At 40.4% G+C, this 13,283-nt stretch overlaps 2 protein-coding genes across 2 annotated transcripts; one reads left to right on the plus strand and one right to left on the minus strand.

Moving 5' to 3' along the window:
• Nucleotides 1-1,623: 1,623 nt before the first annotated feature.
• Nucleotides 1,624-11,276, plus strand: RB195_001269 (uncharacterized protein; the record flags this gene model as incomplete). The annotated part of the gene is made up of 4 exons (XM_013436979.2): nucleotides 1,624-1,853; nucleotides 10,504-10,658; nucleotides 10,729-11,016; nucleotides 11,071-11,276. 4 exons carry the CDS (start codon nucleotides 1,624-1,626, stop codon nucleotides 11,274-11,276), a joined length of 879 nt encoding a protein of 292 aa, XP_013292433.1.
• A 1,156-nt stretch (nucleotides 11,277-12,432) lies between these two features.
• On the minus strand, nucleotides 12,433-13,186 carry RB195_001270 (uncharacterized protein; the record flags this gene model as incomplete). Its single annotated transcript, XM_064197966.1, has 4 exons — nucleotides 12,433-12,692; nucleotides 12,811-12,897; nucleotides 12,955-13,044; nucleotides 13,111-13,186. 4 exons carry the CDS (start codon nucleotides 13,184-13,186, stop codon nucleotides 12,433-12,435), a joined length of 513 nt encoding a protein of 170 aa, XP_064053847.1.
• Nucleotides 13,187-13,283: the final 97 nt, after the last annotated feature.

Consider the following 13,283-nt stretch of genomic DNA (forward strand, 5'->3'; position numbering starts at 1 on the left):
CGGTCATTCGATTGCCGTGAAGCTCTTACTGGAACATGCTGTGTAGATGTGTTAGGTGTGATGAGCTGTCAACAGCAGCGTATGACCCCGGCTCTCTTACCTCTAATAAGCACTTTCTCGCCTAAACGCTTCCTCTAATTGCGTGAGGCACCTAAGCTTGGCCTCCAGATCGATAACGATGTAACTTTCCGATCATGCTTCACGCGAAATTGCACAAGTTCGCCACTCCTAAAATATTCATAGAAAGACGGCACGTAATCATTACAAAAAACCTATTAATAAGTCTATCGTTGTCCTTTGCAGCTAGAGATTGCCCTTTCGTCTTGCAGTAGCGTCGTCTTCTATGACTCTGTAATCGAATTCGACGTAAAATTACACCAATTCATGCGCTGACATGCTCTACGTTGTTTTTCTTCACATAAAAGCTTTGTTGCTCCAAAAGTACATCATCTTTTTTCTTCGCGGTTTCAAATTCCGGCCGCATATCCTCAGGGGAAATTGCCGCAGTCCGCAGAGGAAAATTGACATGTTCGCAATTTCTTCGTGGCCATTGGAACTGTTTCGAATGTCCACTAGTTTTTCCGTTCCAAAATTTATTTGGTGGCAAAGGTGGCAGGCAGTCTGACCGATGAACTGCTTTGATTCCACCACTCCCGCATTTGCTCCGCCCATTTTTCCATCTCTGCTCCGCCCTTTCTTGGTGGATATCGTCAGTTTCATCGCTGGTGCTTATGGGACGTATTTTGGTAGTATATTAACTTGTTAATGATCTTTTCGAATAGGAAGCTGCTTGTTAAGTTATGGATTCCGAAGTGATAAGTTATAGATCGCAAGGAAACGAAAAATTTGAATCGTACGGAATAATCATCTATTTACTAAGTAGAAAAGTGGTAGTTTGAAGAAATTTCGGCCGTGTTGACGTGTTTATTTTCACACTGTGGCAATTCGTAATTCGCTATAACTGCTATGAAAATCGCATTAACGCTTCTAATGAATCCTTTATATTCTCGAATTTCAAAACTCCAAAATACCAGGGATTCGTAATAATTGTTTCTTCTTTTCTCATATTTCCTTAATTATTTCTCATCTCACTCATTCTCTACCATATTGTTAATGTTTTAATATCCGGGAAAGCAATTTTTCATTAGGATTTCGGATTGGAAGATAAGTTGCGTAAAGAAAAAGTCTAGGATAGGTATGGGGATTTGCACATGTTTGCTTACACCTTCGTCATTATGCACATCGTATTGAACAGATTCTGCCAATCATCTGTTTTTGAGGTCGTAATTAGCAAATATACATTTGAATATGTTACTGTGTGTTGATTTTTCGAATTGTTACATTTTTCCTTCTGTCTAACGTCTCTTAGTCCAATGTCACTTCTAAAAGTGGAGTGCTAGATGTCAGAAAAGTATTTTTTAGTAACCAGTTTTTTTAGTAACCAGCAGTTTTGTTTCTCAGTACTCTGCATTTTCTGTGCACTTCTGCCTCCTCACGATTCTTTATATTCGATTTTGGCTACGCTTCTCAGTGGTTCATCATTAACTCCTTTCCAATTTATTCTTCGTCTGTTATGTTGCACGTGCGTGATGCGTGTCGCAGGTAAAAACGGTTCTTTCCAGAATGTTGTTACGATTACTTTTGCAAATAATGGTGATGACGTCATGTTCCCTCACAGCCCCTGCGTCGGATCTGCCAAAGAAGAAATTTCCATCGGCAATAATTGTCGGTGTGAAGAAAGCTGGCACCAGAGCACTTCTTGAATTCCTGCGATTAAACCCGAATATTCGAGCACCGGGACCAGAAGTACATTTTTTCGACAAGAACTACCACAAAGGATTGGACTGGTATAGGTTCGTCAATTGTATTTTTCAGATATTGAGATTGTTGGGAATGAGAATTTTGGCGCTAGTGCAGTTTTCCCATGTGGTAGGTGCTTATCTGGCAGACTCACTGTCAAGGTCATAGCTCTGGGTGCAAAGTCTCACAATTTTGGATCAGTTGTCATGTTCGAAGAGGATTAGTCGTTCTTGTAGCTGCTAGTTATGAGATGCTTATCAAACTGATAGCATTACTGGCCCATTTGCCAATGGCGTAGCACTAATTGGTGGTGTTTATTACAGTAACTTTTGTAGGCTATATGTAGGCATTATCCGTATCCGTCCCGATGCAAAACGCTGCATTTTTGGAGCGCCTTCTGGAATGCTTTTCGATTTTGATGCTACTTAGAAAATATACTGTTTACTAAACGTTTTCTTAACATTTTTAGAAATTTTAAATACCAGATGAGGCTTTGACGGATGACAATCGCTGTAAGTAGTCTGCAAGCGGTTTGATTCAACCATCTGACGTACCCTCACTTCGTCCGCGAGATCAACATCAGTAGTTTCAGTGTTAAATTAGGACTGATAATGAGTTTTGCGAACCATAGATAGTGCCACGAACTACCGTACTACAAAGATACAGTAGTTTAATTCCTCTCTCTTGCGAAAGAGGTTGATGATCGGAGGAGCGGTTTTCTGTAGTTATTCTTAAATTTGGTCTTCATTGAGTTTAGTGATTGAAACCGACATACATGGAACCTTGTCTCAGAGTCTTCATACTTTTCCGGCGAACTTGTTTAGAGTCTCTTTTTTTTGAGGATTTTTACTCGCTCAAAGACATTCCGAAAATTTCAAATAATTTCCTGGTAGCTTTGCTGGATTTTATTTTCCTCAGATAATACAGTTGTTGTGGTTATTCGGAAACTAATCATATCTAAGAAGACATTTTTTTTTCTAAAGTGACGCTAGCGTGTGTGTTACATCCATCACCATTATAATGAGTAATATAAGGTTAATTTGTTAATAATTACCATCTCATTGATTCTCTTCTGGATATATGGAAGAAAAAACACTGGTGGGAACAACAAAAGGAGAATAAATAGAATTCGGGACCTTCTCGTGTACGTAGTTACGACCTTTCTTGTTACATCTCGGTCCTGGCTGCTTCTGCTTTCTCCAAAGGTTCAGTACACAATTTGCAGCGAACTGTGTAGTGACGACATATTGAGAAAATCTCAAGCACGTTACATTTTGCCGTGTAGTTTTCGTGGATTCCTTTGATTTTCTTTTTCCCAATTTTTTCTATTCGCAACTAAATGTGCTATCTAATCAGCATTGCAGTTCTTGATTGTGCCTATTTTGCTTCTCTGGCATTCTCCTTCCCTCCATAGGTACCTCATCGCAACCATCTTCTTCCCTTTAGCCGAGAGGAGTGCAAGGGATTTTCCACTCATTTCTTCGAACTCAATTAAATTTCGTTTTCTTCGGCTGATTTATTCACGACAATAAACGCAGCGTCGAGAGCGCTGTGATTACTCGAAGGCCTTGAATCAGCTAGGTAACGCTGGCATACCGATTGAGATTGATCGAGGTTTTCCTGGCTGAGCTAAAAGTGCTACTCTTGGTGATGGTGATTTTGTGGAAATAACCGACCGTTGACGCAAAAGTGGGCTTTTCTGGGCGGAGGCCAATGACTTCTTTATCTTGCAAGTGACCGTATGTTGATTCTCATGTCCCTGGAAGTCAGCTGAGCGCATGCATCTTTGAGGAGACCGAGAGTCATCTTAGTAGGTGCTGCCATGAGGGATAAATAACTATTAATAATTGAAGAATTTTCATCGTTGTGGACGACCATGAGAAAACTTGCTGGTGTTCCTCAAAGTGTCAGAGCTACATTCCTGATGCTTTGACAAGAAAAACAATGAACTGCTCTGAGTTCCTTCCCCACCTTTTTCACACGTGCCTACTACCTGGGTGGTCCACGACCTCGACATCCGTTCAAATCTGTCATCAAGCGCCACATTGTTCAGCAGTTTTTCTGCCGACGATCGTGAAGTGAATTTTCCTGCAATTAATTGGTTTCTGTAGACTGACAGGTGTGGAAGTGCGCCCTGGTAGACGGAGCGACGCCCTACCACATCGTCGGTCGAACAGAGGGAATCTAGGGGGAGTTTGAGGTTAGTTTGTCCCGAACGAAGTTCACACAAGGAAACAAAATTAGAAAAGTAAGTTCAATTGATCAGAACTGATACCAATGTTTCAGAGAAATTGTTGTCTTTAACAATAAATCACAAAAGCACGATTTTAGAGAATTCAAGCGGTTTTACGCATTGCCTTAACTACTTGTTTCTACGACTTTGTAGCACGTTGGGTCAGTGAGCATTGGATATCATTGTTTGTTTACTCATTTCCAATGATGTGGTCAACGTCCACAACATTTTTGGATCGTGTTTCGCCTGTGAGCCGCAGGTGCTGTGCCGTTCACCCACATGAGCAGGTGATGCTCACAAGTATGATCAAACATGCAGGTACATATAGTACACATCAGTAGCAAACATATATGTGGACCGGTAAGATTGAGGTCGTAAGGTTTATGAGGGTGGTCGAATTTCAAAATGTCTCCTGACATTTGGCGCGATGCCAACAAGTGCCGCAAATTGACCTTTTGCTTGGTGGAGCAATTTGTCAGCACATACGCACCAACTGCACCAACCGTTAATCTTCCACAATACCCGTACACAACGCTGTTAGGATAATTAGCTTTGAGGCAATATTAAAAAGCGGCCAGTGAGTAACAGCCAACGGACAACTGTCATTAATTGGAAGCAAAGAACGAGACATTCTTGGTTGTAGTTCTTCGGAAAATTCCATTGAAACAGCAAAATACAATATCAAAAGGCTAAGAATAGGCTGTAAATTAATTCAGTGCGACTATCTATTTAATGCAGAACCGCCCAAATTCAGGTCACCAACCCCGGGGCTCCTTTCACCGTGTCAGCCCATAGATGAGTTAGTGATGGTTTTACGAGCAGGTCGTTAGTGCGCTCGCGCACTGTAATGTCCTCAGCGCTCGTAAATCGCCTTGCGAACGCTTAGGAAGGAGGCAAAAGTATTGTGGACGCATTGAGATCCTAATCGGTATCTCATTAGAGCTCCGGAGGATTTGTGGCTTCGCCCTTGCTCGTTATTCGAGATGAGCGATTAGGTGTGGTTGTCATAAGCAGTCGGAGTTTGGGGATTTCTGCTCGAAGGCAAGGGAATTTGAATTTGAATTTTGATTTTCGATTTGAATCTTCATTTGAAAGGGCTCGTGTTGAACAGTCTCAGTATGACCTTCTAAGAAACTAGAATCTCCAAGATTCCCTACAAAAACCCTGTTTCCTCATCTCATTAGCATTCTCTCTATCTGGGTTTTTCTCATTACAGCCTTAATTGTCATCCGGAAATCAGATGATCTGCCCACGTGAATGGCAAAGAAACCCCGCTGAGCTGAGAAAAAAAGCCCCTCCGACAATATTATAATTACGTCATGGCGGCTTGTATTCCTCTCAGATTTCCCTCATTTAAGAACTAACAGATGGTGCTTGGAAGGGTGACAGGGAATATTGATCGCTAAGAACTGTTGGTCGACGTAACTGGGAAAAGAGACGCTTTTTCGGCCGAAGAGCCGAAAACGTCTCTTTGCCGGATAATCAAGCACAGAGTAAACAGCAATGATTAGCAGCTTAGCGGCAGAAGCGGTCCCATCGGCACTGATGCAAACCTCCTAGATATTAGTAGCATTTATCCAGAAGGATGTGAAGATTGAAGACTTCTTTCGATGTCGAAGACACGTTGGACAAATTTTCGGGTACCCCATCTATCCGTCTTGTCAAACTGTAGCTTCAAACATGACCTTGGAAATATATGTGTGATTACTTCAGAAATGATGATGGATTAATTATCTCCTGTAAAATTAACACGTAGAAAATTTGAACCATAGGTCATGATTGGTTCTGAGACATTGCGGTCAAATAAAATTTACCTAGAAATAATTTTAAAGAAAAGTTCTTCAAGAAAGTGCAGAAAATTTCTGCGAGTTTTAAAAGTCAGAATTCAAGCAAAACTTTTCTTACACTCATAACGGAAATGTACAACTAATATGTATGTATAATATTCTAAATGTGGTGTTAGATGTTAACTAGCGTGGAGATTGAAGAGATTATACGAAAAAAAGGGATCTAGTATGTACATATACTCTAGTACATATATGTTTAGTTACTCTAATTGATTGGTTTCAGTCTCGCTTTGAATAAATTGATTGTGGGATTTTGTTTACATGTAGTTCTGTTAAGCTCAGAAATTTTTCCGTTGGTAATGTGCTGAAATATTTACAAGTAAAAAAAACAAAAATATAAAAAATATAATAAAATATATCTATTATATATATATATATATATATATATTCCTATATCCAAGCCTTCAATTATCAGTTTTCAAGCAAGCAGCATACATTAAAACTGATATCGTATAACATTTTTCCAGAGAACATTCACTAATGCCGGAGTAGAGAGTAGAGGTTAAGTCGGAAGAAGCTTGGAGCTTCATCCCTGCATATCGCATGATCAGAGAAGAGATTATTTGTGGATATTTAACAATAATGCGTGAGAAAATGCCTAGTTTTTTTTGACCACCCTGCGTTTTGAAATCTCGTAGAATAGAAAATAATGGTTCCAAGAAAATCTTACGAAAACTCAGACCTACGCCTGAAGAAGTGGCCGCTTTGAAGGTTCTTATGCTCATGAGTGAGTTTTTTTTTCCAAAATAAACGTACATTACACCGGATTTTTGAATTTCACTATTTGCACGTATGTAGTAATTCCGAGGAAAGTTTCTACATTGTTTGCATTATTCATACGTATTCTTCCTTTTTAAAGATTTATATGAGGATGAAGAGGACGAGAAAGGGTGTGGAAAAGACACAGGGAGCTTTTTTCGTAGAATATCATTCGAAGCAAAGGTTTTTTGTAGGTGATTCCTATCTGTCAATCACAAAATCAAGCGACTTCATTATGGATTCCATTGATAGACTACAAGGATCCTGTGCTCACCTTTATGTTTTCTTGTGGTAGTACTACGATATATTTGCTCTGAAGATTATTAGTCGAGCGGCTAAGGGCTTTGAGTAAAAGGAAAACATATCAGCAGGGGGGTAGATTACCAGTAGTTGGTAAACACCCATGCGTAACTTCAACGCATCTGGGTAAACATGTTAGAGGTCAGAGCCTCTGAAGTTGTCGAAGATATCCTTCTCAGAGTTTCTGTGTTATGTAATCAACATGTTTTGCTGACTCTTCCCATCCTCATTTTTTGATGGACTCTCATTTCTTGAATTTAACTTCTTTTCACTGGATGAGATATTTAGACAAGTCTTCCTGCACATGTTCAGGAACGCGGAAAAAAAACTTGCTTAAAAACTTTGCGCATACAAAACGTCTGCAAAAGAGGACTGAGGTTGGCCCAAAGTGCCTACATTAGATGAGTTTGGACCCTCATGACAAAATTTCCTCTCTCAAGCTCTGTAATCTGTTGTAATACAATTATATAAAATGCATTTCTATAGCCATTGTGTTACTAAAACGATAAACACTCTCTCCAGCGTTGAAAATCCGCTTGTATGGATTTTTTTAGTTTGAGTAATAATTAGATAAGTGTCGCGTAACTTCTTTTTGTTCAGTCTGGTCTAGAACTCCGCAAGTGGCCTAAAAATTGTTTTTTCTAGAACATGTCTGTTTATGAAGAAGTTAATTTGGTTTTACAATGTAATAATGGACTGCCTTATGTTCATGACATAATGATAATGCACACTTTCGGTTAGTAGCCGGACGACCACAGACGGCTCGTTGCAGTTCCCATAATATGATTGAGTCCGTATAATTACGGCTGTGTTTGGCTGTTGTTGTTCCTAGCCATACAACCAGGCTGTGGTGTTTATTAGATCAGTACGGATTCGTGTTCCAGTCGATTAGTTGTGCGAAGATGTGGGAAGCACGGCAGCTGGAGTTCTCGGATTGTAGTCCTTAGGGTCGGTGATTCCAGTAAAATTGAAGTAAATGTGAATTTTGAAGGAACATACGACGGTGATGAGAAGGGGAACTTTTTGGAAGAGACCTATATGTCCGTAGTACGGCTGTGTTCACTTGAGGTTTTACAAATATGGTTATGAAAACTTTAGTTTCCACATATGCACCACTACTCTTTGAATGACGTCATGTTACCGCTTACCGTACTAAGATGCTCTTCAAAAGCTGTTGTATTCGTAGCAGTTGTCGAGTAGCCGACAAATTGTTTCGTGTACCACCTGCGCGCGACACAGCAGACACTCGTCGGTCGGCTTCCCTTTACATTCACGTTTTTATGACGCGCCAAGGTGCTAGCTTAGCTACAAAAGCTCTCACATAACGAGCATCAGGTGTCACTGAGTTCATCGAAGACATCTCGATGAGTTTTCGATAAATGAGGATGAGTCCACACAGTCAGCTACCAGCTCTGTATCATTTTTTTAAAGTGTTTGGTCATAAAAAAACGTGATGCAATGTATGACCACTCTGGAATCTGAAACAACATCTTCTGATTCGGCTATTCATATTCACAGAAGAAAGGCACATTGGCGCGTTTATAAACGTTTATAAATAGTTTTGAAGCAAATTTTCGGCCCCTAATAATAACGTTTGGTCACTGCGTTGAAGGAAAAACGACCCCTACCCGATAATGGGATAAATTATTACGTCAATAACGGAATAAGCGGTCACGTGACTCCTCAAAATGTTATAGTTGACCTTCTTTCTCTCAACCATATTAAATATTTCCAGTTCAGAGAGTTTTGAAGCTAAAAGTTCCCAGGTTCTTGAGTTTCATGAATTGAGAGCACCTGCTTCGTTGAATTGTAGATTCACTGTAGAACCTTTACTGTAGATGTTTTTGCTTTTGGTAATAAAGCTGATGAAAAAAAGAATTTTGTTGTCGAGTTCGAAAGAAAAAAGTAACTCTTTGAAAGTCAAAGGAAAAAAAACAACTGGCTGTGGATATACTTTGTTATTTGATTTTTTTCCAATGTCATTTTCCAAATATTTCTATGTTTCGTAAATTGTAATTGTAAAATTCAATACCTACAACTAGATTGCCGTAGGCTTACCCCCTTCTCTTTACCTCTTCACCACAGCGCAATCATGCACCCCCTTATCACGAGGAGGAAAAGAGGGATTGGAGAAATAAAACAACTTCCATTTAAAAAAAAAGTTTATTAGAGTTTATCAGCTCTAGCTGAGATAATGGTGGTTTAATTAGGCTTTTTCTAGGGTATAATTACTCGTTGATGGACTATAACTCGAAATGACCACTACTTCATAACTTCCTTGGAAATTACTGAAGGGGAAATGAGTTAGAGGTAAATGACACTGGAGGAGATCTTTTCCTCCTTGCTAGGTGGCAACTGTGAAGAGCTGCTTGTTTAGAAGTCATTTTAGGTGCTCTAAACAATTTGTTTCGTTTGTCATAAATTTCATTTTGTTTCTTTCATACAACCTATAAATAATACTTATCTTATCAAAGTGCTTTCAAATCCGCTATCAAGTCGGGAAGCACATTTTAATCACAAAACAAATTCTTAACGTGAAACCCCTTAAATAGTGTTTAGTATTTACTTAGTAGCTACGCACAAGTATACTGTATTCGTGAGTGTCGGTTCATCAAGAAACTGAGCGATGATGTCTGGTCTGGCGGCCTCGTGATGAGTTTACGTCATCGTCGCCTTCAGATAGCGGCACACAGACGGGCGAAAGGCCGTTGTGTGAATGCCGCGGGTATCAACACACGTGGTCCGAAGAAGAGACTGGCTCTTTCTCTTACGCTAACAAGGGATACGGTGACCATATGGGGCAATATGCTCCAGGATAACATGAACGAAACAAATGCTTGTCCATAAAAGTGGAAGTGTAATGCGAGGATTATGGTAATTCGAAATTGCTTTAGAGGAAAAATTGGTTGCGTTCGCACCTGTATTTCTTATTTTTAAACCATTATTTTATAGCAAATAAAGATAGATGTAACTAATATCTGTCAGAATTTCTCATCCTTTTTCTCCACTCATTTTTCACCTCAACGAAGCGCGTACCAATCCAAGGAGATAATTGGGTCATGGATACCAGCTGTTGCCAAGCACTTTAATACAACATCATTAACATTGGTAGTTGAAGCAAATGCAATCAAAAGATTTGTTGCTCGGTTTTAAACAGAAAACTATGCATTGCGAATAAAATTGAGCTCTCTACAACGCTTATACTTACTTCCTTCCATGATATTCCTTTTAAATTATGATCATGTATCACTTACCTGCTTATCACAAGGATCGTGGGAGATAATTGGACTGTCACATTCATTATAGCGCATGGAATTTTCAATAGCTGCCGTGCAGTGTTATACTACTAGTATTCATAATGATAAACAAGGAAAAAACTGTTTCCTCAAACTATTATTCTTATGTTCTAGTGATTGAATCAGCTTTTAAACAAGCACAACATTTTTAAACTAACAAAGTCTCTTTCTGTGTCACGACTATTTATGTTTATGGCGTTTTTATTTTACCATAAACTAGTACTTTTCGTCCTCTAACACCAAATATCAATCAGCATTAATGTTTCAGAGAGAAAATGCCGTTAACCACCCGAAATCAGCTGACAATCGAGAAAAGTCCAGCTTACTTTCATAGTAAAACTGCAGCCGAACGAATTAGAGCACTGAATCCGACTATGAAAATCGTCATAGTGGTACGAGATCCAGTGATGCGAGCGATATCAGGTGATCATTAGTTGTTGTGTCAGCTCACAGGCTAGGCTACCATCCCGAACTACTGTATTCTCTTTGTCAGACTATACGCAAGCCTCTTCAAAGAGGAGAACACTGGGAATGATGCCAACGTTCGAGGACATGGCTGTGGGGGACTGCGCTCCATGGTTGAAGACAAACTGTTCCTCCAAAGTGGGCGGAGTTAATGTGGGATGGGGAGCGATTCGCATAGGAGTTTACCACAAACATATGAAAAGATGGCTGGACAACTTTCCATTGGAGCAGATCCACATTGTTGATGGAGAACGTCTTGTTGCACAACCAGCCCTGGAAGTCAGCAGAACGGAACGATTTCTTGGACTCGTGCCAGGTAGGCGACTTCGATCCTCTTGTGCATTTCCATCCCAGGAACCGATAATTTCAGTAGTGAAGCCGGAAAACTTTGGTGTCGATCCGATTAAGAAGTTTCCTTGCGTTCGCCGTCCGGATGCCACCCTGCATTGCTTAGGAAAAACTAAAGGAAGAAAGCATCCGGCCGTTCGATCGGAGGTCTTACGACGACTCTATCGATTCTTCGAGCCAGAGAATCGGAAGTTCTTCCAGCAGATTAATCGTTCGTTCGCCTGGTAGCCGCTCAGCTACCGTACCCACCTCGTCGAATGATTCTAGTCGTTTAGTTGCCTTCGTAGTTGATCTATTACGAGTACTCTGCTGCCCGGTAAGAAACAACACAGATTTTTTAAACTGCCCATCTGCTTACATTTGGCTGTGCCCCCACTATTTAGTTAAGTAATTGCATACTCTGTCCATTTGTTGCCCGAATTTCGACCTGCGTTTCCAGGATTTGTTTGTCGATCTGCTACCTGATGAAACATGAGTCATTGATACTTTTCAAGGTGACCTATTCCAGGCCTCCGTTACTTCCAGTTACACCTCTGTAAACGACCCTATTTCTCTACGCTTTTTAGTTTTTAGTCACGATCAGTTGATTGATTTTCCGGGTATTCTGTTCTGTGATGAATTTTCTTTGCTATACATTTTGCAAATAAATTTCATATATGTCAAATTTTTTTAGTATAAATAATTATCATGACGTAAAGGTACATTTACACCTTCACCTGGTCCAGGTGCAATTTCTCAATAGTGCTCACGACATCCGTACAAAAATCCTCATCAGATAAGAAAAATCAGAATCAGAAAAATCCCTCATGTTGTGCTTAGGGTGGCGATTAATTTATTATAATGAAAACTGAAATCTCACGGTTGCTAAGGTTATGCTTCATTTGTTACATTGGTAGCAATAAAATCAATCGATCAACCAGAAATGTAGTATCTGCACTTTTAAGCCGCAGCTGCATAACATATGGAGATGCTCAATGATATGTACAACTTTGCGCTCATTACCTGGAAAGGTTAAAAAGCTGCAAAAAAAGGACGTAATCGCTCATGAATTTGCCTAGCCACGCCCACTTTGATACAAAGCGAAGTAGCGGAGAGATCAAGGACCGGTGCTTGCGATTGGAATGACCACAAATGTGTATATCAATCGATAATTCTGGATAAATCTGAGCTTTTGTGGTATGAGGACAAATAGGTTGTTGCGGAGTTTCAACTCATCGTTGCTTGGAAGAAAAAGGCTATAGTCACTTTGCGGCGCTTCAGATCGTCTAACAAATTATCGATTGATACCGTGACATCTTGTTGATCCCTAAATACATCAACCATTCAGCAAAGCGCATCTATCCACACATCAAGCAAAAAAAAACTATCGATAGCAATCAATAAATCAATAAATGGCGGTTTCATGTGGGAATTGCACTGCATGGAGATGCTCTGGACTACTTTCATAGACTCGAGCACGATCAGGATCAAAGAAGACGTCTTCTACGACGTAATTTTCATAACGTGACCGCGATGATGGCGTATAGCTGCCGCGCTGCGAAATCGGTTGAGGTGCGAGCATGTCGGGCGTGTACGAGGTATGCGGTGACCGAGGCGATATGTACGGTGTAGGTGTTCTTGACGGTCTTCGTAAATGTTCTGTAGCTAAAAAGTGAAGCTTTCCGTTTACTATGCACCACTGCAGGTCTAAAAGGGTGCGAAGTTGTGTGAGAATGTCTTGGATAAAGGGAACTAAGCAAACACAAGCATTTCCTGTACTTACATTGTGCTCTGTGTCGACGTACGCTACTACTTCTTTTCACCGAGTCACAACGCCGGGTACTATTGCCTTTGGGACGAAATGAACCTCCTGGAAAGCAAGCTGTTGGGCGGAGTCGTTGCGGAAAGTTACTTCAGAGATTCCTACCGCCAGACCAGAATTTCGAAAACTCCTTAACATTTCTGTTTGTGTTTCGTTGCGAGAGTTGGCGGCGAACAGTGGGTGCTGTAGGCGGAGCTGAAAAGACTAGCTTAGCAGAATGCATCTGCAGCGTTACGTGAGCTTTTACGACTGAAGTGATACCACTGTGACAGGTACGAATGCTTCTACGTGCTCCACTGAATTTCGCAGCTTTATTTGTGGATTGAGTGGCACCCATACACTGGAAGCTGCAAGATGAACCGATAAAAATAAACAAAATTGCAAAATTTACCATTCGGCAAAGATAAGTGGAGTGTGGAGTGAGTACTAAGGAA

The sequence above is a fragment of the Necator americanus genome, chromosome IV, assembly GCF_031761385.1.
Source record: "Necator americanus strain Aroian chromosome IV, whole genome shotgun sequence".
Classification (NCBI taxonomy): Eukaryota; Metazoa; Nematoda; class Chromadorea; order Rhabditida; family Ancylostomatidae; genus Necator; species Necator americanus.